The 3,953-nt window shown below is 44.1% G+C and overlaps 1 protein-coding gene across 2 annotated transcripts; it reads left to right on the plus strand.

Annotated features, from left to right (window-relative positions):
- Positions 1-431: 431 nt before the first annotated feature.
- On the plus strand, positions 432-3,608 carry RGS2 (regulator of G protein signaling 2). 2 transcript variants are annotated; one of them, XM_065675046.1, is made up of 5 exons: positions 432-579; positions 909-1,010; positions 1,104-1,168; positions 2,037-2,203; positions 2,638-3,608. In XM_065675046.1, exons 1-5 carry the CDS (start codon positions 467-469, stop codon positions 2,830-2,832), a joined length of 642 nt encoding a protein of 213 aa, XP_065531118.1. In that variant the 5' UTR covers positions 432-466; the 3' UTR covers positions 2,833-3,608. The 2 variants fall into 2 exon arrangements, with proteins under 2 accessions (XP_065531118.1, XP_065531119.1); XM_065675047.1 differs by having other exon boundaries at positions 434-579; positions 1,107-1,168.
- The last annotated feature ends 345 nt before the right edge of the window (positions 3,609-3,953 follow it).

The following is a 3,953-nucleotide window of genomic DNA, read 5'->3' on the forward strand; positions in this document are numbered from 1 at the left end:
ACAGGCACCCCGCTACCAGTGCCGGAGTGGGCACCCTTCCCGGGGGATGTCATTGCGGCAGGCTAAAAATTTCCAAGAAAGCACTAGCAAGGGCAAGTGGCGAACGGAAAAGAAAGAAAAAGAGGAAAAAAAAGTAGGGAGGGGAAGAGAAAGAAAAAGGCTAAAAATGAAAGGGGAAAACAAGGAAACAAAGGGATAAACAGAGACGTAACCCCTGGGGAAAGGCAAAACTTTCCCATACTGGCACACAGGGACAAAGACCCACTCCTGCCCGTGGGGTTGGCAGGGCAGCGCAGCGCAGCCCGCACCGCCTTTCCCTTCCCTCCCCTCCCCTTCCCGCTTGGCGGGGCGGCCGCGGGAGCCGTGCGAGGCGGAGCGGCCCATCCCTCCCTCCCTCCCTCCCTCCCTCTCGCCGGCAGGGCTATAAGGGCTGCGGACGGCGGCGGTGTGTAGCCGAGCCGCGGCGATGCCGGGTGCACTGTTTCTGGCGCTGCAGCACGACAGCGGGAGGATGGAGAGGGGGGGCCGCCGCCGCAGCGAGGCGGAGGAGGCGGAGAAGGGCAGGATGAAGAGAACGATGTGAGTGGGTCCCCCGTCCCGAGCCCCGCGGGCTCCTCCAGGGAGTCGCTTTTAGCCGCGGGCCCGAGACCGAAGCTGGTGGGAAGCGTGACAGCAGAGTAGCTTGCAGCTGTGCCTTGGCTGGCACCAGCCACTGGCTAGCGGGCCAGCCTGTTGATTTAAGCGGGGGGAAAGTCGTTCACTTGCCTTCAGATGCTCTGGGTGACTCTAGTTATGGCTGCCAAAGTCCTATCACTAAAAGTTTTAAAGCCTTGGCCAGTAAAGGGGTGGGTGCATAAAGGTTTTTGAATTGTCGTGTTTAACAGGCATCTTTCTCTTGGTTTTTCCAGTATTAAGGATTGGAAAACGAGACTGAGCTACTTCTTGCAGAACTCTTCCAACTCTACTAAAATCAAGTCCAAGAAAGTGGGGAAACAACGCACCTACTTCAGGTAAGTTGCTGGAAAGAGATTTTGTTTAAATACTGAGTGTTCTACAGAAACAAAGCTTGAGCAATGAAGTCTAATATTCTCCATCTCTTTAAGCAGACCTTCCCCTGAAGAAGCCCAGCTGTGGTCAGAAGCCTTTGATGAACTTCTTGCTAACAAATGTAAGTTTGCCTTCAAAAAGTAGCATTCGAGAGCAAAGGGGCAGTTCAGATTGTATATCTGTAGAGATTGCTTCCTCATTATGCCTTTTTAATGGAAATAGATTTGATTCTGGTCTTGAGAGTTAAATCCTGTAGACAGTTTAAAGCCAAAATTATGGCAGTACTCTTAAAAAAAAAACTGTAAATTAAAAACATCAAGAATACTTCACTGTTATGGATTTTTCTTTTCTGTAAGCCTTGCAATTAAAATCATACCTGTCAGTTTGGCTTTGCCAAGTATGAAAAGAGTTTGTTCACTGGGCTTACTGCTTAACCAAGTCAAATGCATTCAAATAACTTGGGAAGGCTTCTGCAGCAGAACTTCCATGATCTAGGGGTTTTACTGTAGTTCTACAAGGAAAAGCACTCAACAGCAAAGCAAAAATACTAAATTAGCATTTGCTCTTTGAACTTGAGTCATCCTTTCCATTCCATAAAAAAATATATTCCAGATGTTTGTAGTAGTCATAAATATTTACTCCAGTGTAAAGGTTAACAAGGGAGTTCCCATCTGGAGAGGTGGTGTTTTGGTTTGGTATGTATATATATATATATATATATATATATATGCAGGCATCACAAAAAAGCAAGTAGAAATGAGTTTCATTCTTTACATTTACCTAAATGACTGAAGTGAAACCTGACAAGCTGTTAGAGTTCCAACTTGTTTGCATATGTAAATGTGGAATTTTTTACTGCTATGATATCCCTGAAAGAACCAGACCAGAACTACTGCAGAAAGTTTTGGTAGGAGCAGATGCGACCAGTGGATAAATTCAAGATTCCTGAAATAGTTAATCAATGTGGTTTGGTTTTGTTCTATCCCTAGATGGTCTTGCTGCTTTCCGAGCTTTTCTGAAGTCCGAGTTCTGTGAAGAGAATATTGAGTTCTGGTTGGCCTGTGAGGACTTCAAGAAAACCAAGTCACCCCAGAAGCTGACATCAAAAGCAAAAAAAATCTACAATGACTTCATTGAAAAGGAAGCTCCCAAAGAGGTAAAGGAAACTTAAATATAAGTGCCCTGTTCTGTGAGCTCTTACAGCCTTGCTTTGTTTTGCTGAACTCTAAGATAGAGATGTTGAACTGCATCATACATACCTCACCATTAATATTTATGTCTGGATGTAAGTCTCTCCATAACTGCCTTTTCACCAAGCTGGAAAACAGCATGAACAGTATTTCAGAGTTTCCATCTTAACTGGGGAAAGTCAACAGCTGCATGTAATACCTGTAACATACTTCAGTTTCACACTGAAAGATAATATATCGGAATCAGTATATCAGTTTTGTATAAAAGAATTATTTTCTTTAAACTTGATTAATTTGATCCTGTAGTAATAGGATCTTGCATTTACCTCTTCAGAAATTTTATGGTGTTTTATACTTCCTTGAATTCAGTTCTCAGATATAAATGTCCTTTTTATTTCAGATAAACATAGACTTCCAAACCAAGAACATGATTGCGCAGAATATTCAAGAAGCCACACACACATGCTTCAGTGCAGCGCAGAAAAGAGTTTACAGCTTAATGGAGAATAACTCATACCCACGGTTTTTGGAATCTGAATTCTATCAGGAGCTGTGCAAGAAGACCCACATCACCAGAACAGCCCAGGGAACATGAGTGATGGAGGAGAGGAAAAAGGAAGCCTCTCAGCTAGTGAGAAAGCAAGCCACAGCTCATGGCAGCATCCTGACCTGAAAGTCTGAGACACCAAGTTCTCAGTCTGTTTTCCACAATGCAAGGACAAATACTGACTATGGTGCAAAGCTGATGGCAAAGAGTGCTGTTGGAGGGCATTCAGTGGTGATGAAGAAGCCTGACAGCCAGCTGCTGGCAATGGGCTTCTCTGCAAGTGCAAAAGTGAAAGCATGCATTAGACCAAGCTGTATAATATAAAAGTCATTCTGTCATGGCTGAGGTGGTGATGAAGCAGGTCAGAACAGAGCTTCATTCTTGTGAACAGAAGCTGCTGGGCAGCACTGGGAACTTGAGTAATTGGTTGCATACTTGTTTTTCCTAAACATCAACCAGTATTGCTGTTGCCAGCCACTTGATTTGTTCACACTGGTTCTGTAAACTGCCTCTGGCTGCTAAGAGATGTGTTTGGTTTCTGTGCAACTTCCAGACAGTAACAGCACTGTGCAGTGAGGAAGGGATTTAACTCTGTTCCCAGAGGAACAGGTTCTGCAACTCAAGTATGCAGGGCTGGGTTGTGTCAGCAGGGCTGCACAAGGCCATAGTGAGAGCAGAACATGGCCAAGGTGAACAGGAGCTGTATAGCATTATATGTGAATTATGATTGTGTTGAATGCTGCAATAATGTCATAATTCTGTCTTGAGGACAGCAAGCTTCAGTGAAGTCTCTTATTGTTTTTATTAAACTATTTTGATACAAAGTTTCTTCTGTTGCTTAGCTTGTTTTGCATACACAAATACATACTGTCTGGCATTGAGCTCTAGAACAGTGGGACTGTGTGTCCTGGGTGTGATCTTCACGTGGCTTATTTTAAAGCAGCTACTTCTTAGTCTACTAGCAGGTGTTTTGCTTATATTTTAACAGAATAAAAATTCTCAGTGCTCAAAATCTTAACAGGGGACACATACCACAGTCTTAAACATGTCTGCATGAAACCCATCTTGAGGGCAGTGCAAAGCACATGTATGGCTATCCATGACAACTGATCAGCCAGAAGGCAACAGTATTGTTGCTCAGCATCACAGGCACCAGTAGCACAGATTCT

Source organism: Lathamus discolor, chromosome 3, assembly GCF_037157495.1.
Source record: "Lathamus discolor isolate bLatDis1 chromosome 3, bLatDis1.hap1, whole genome shotgun sequence".
Classification (NCBI taxonomy): Eukaryota; Metazoa; Chordata; class Aves; order Psittaciformes; family Psittacidae; genus Lathamus; species Lathamus discolor.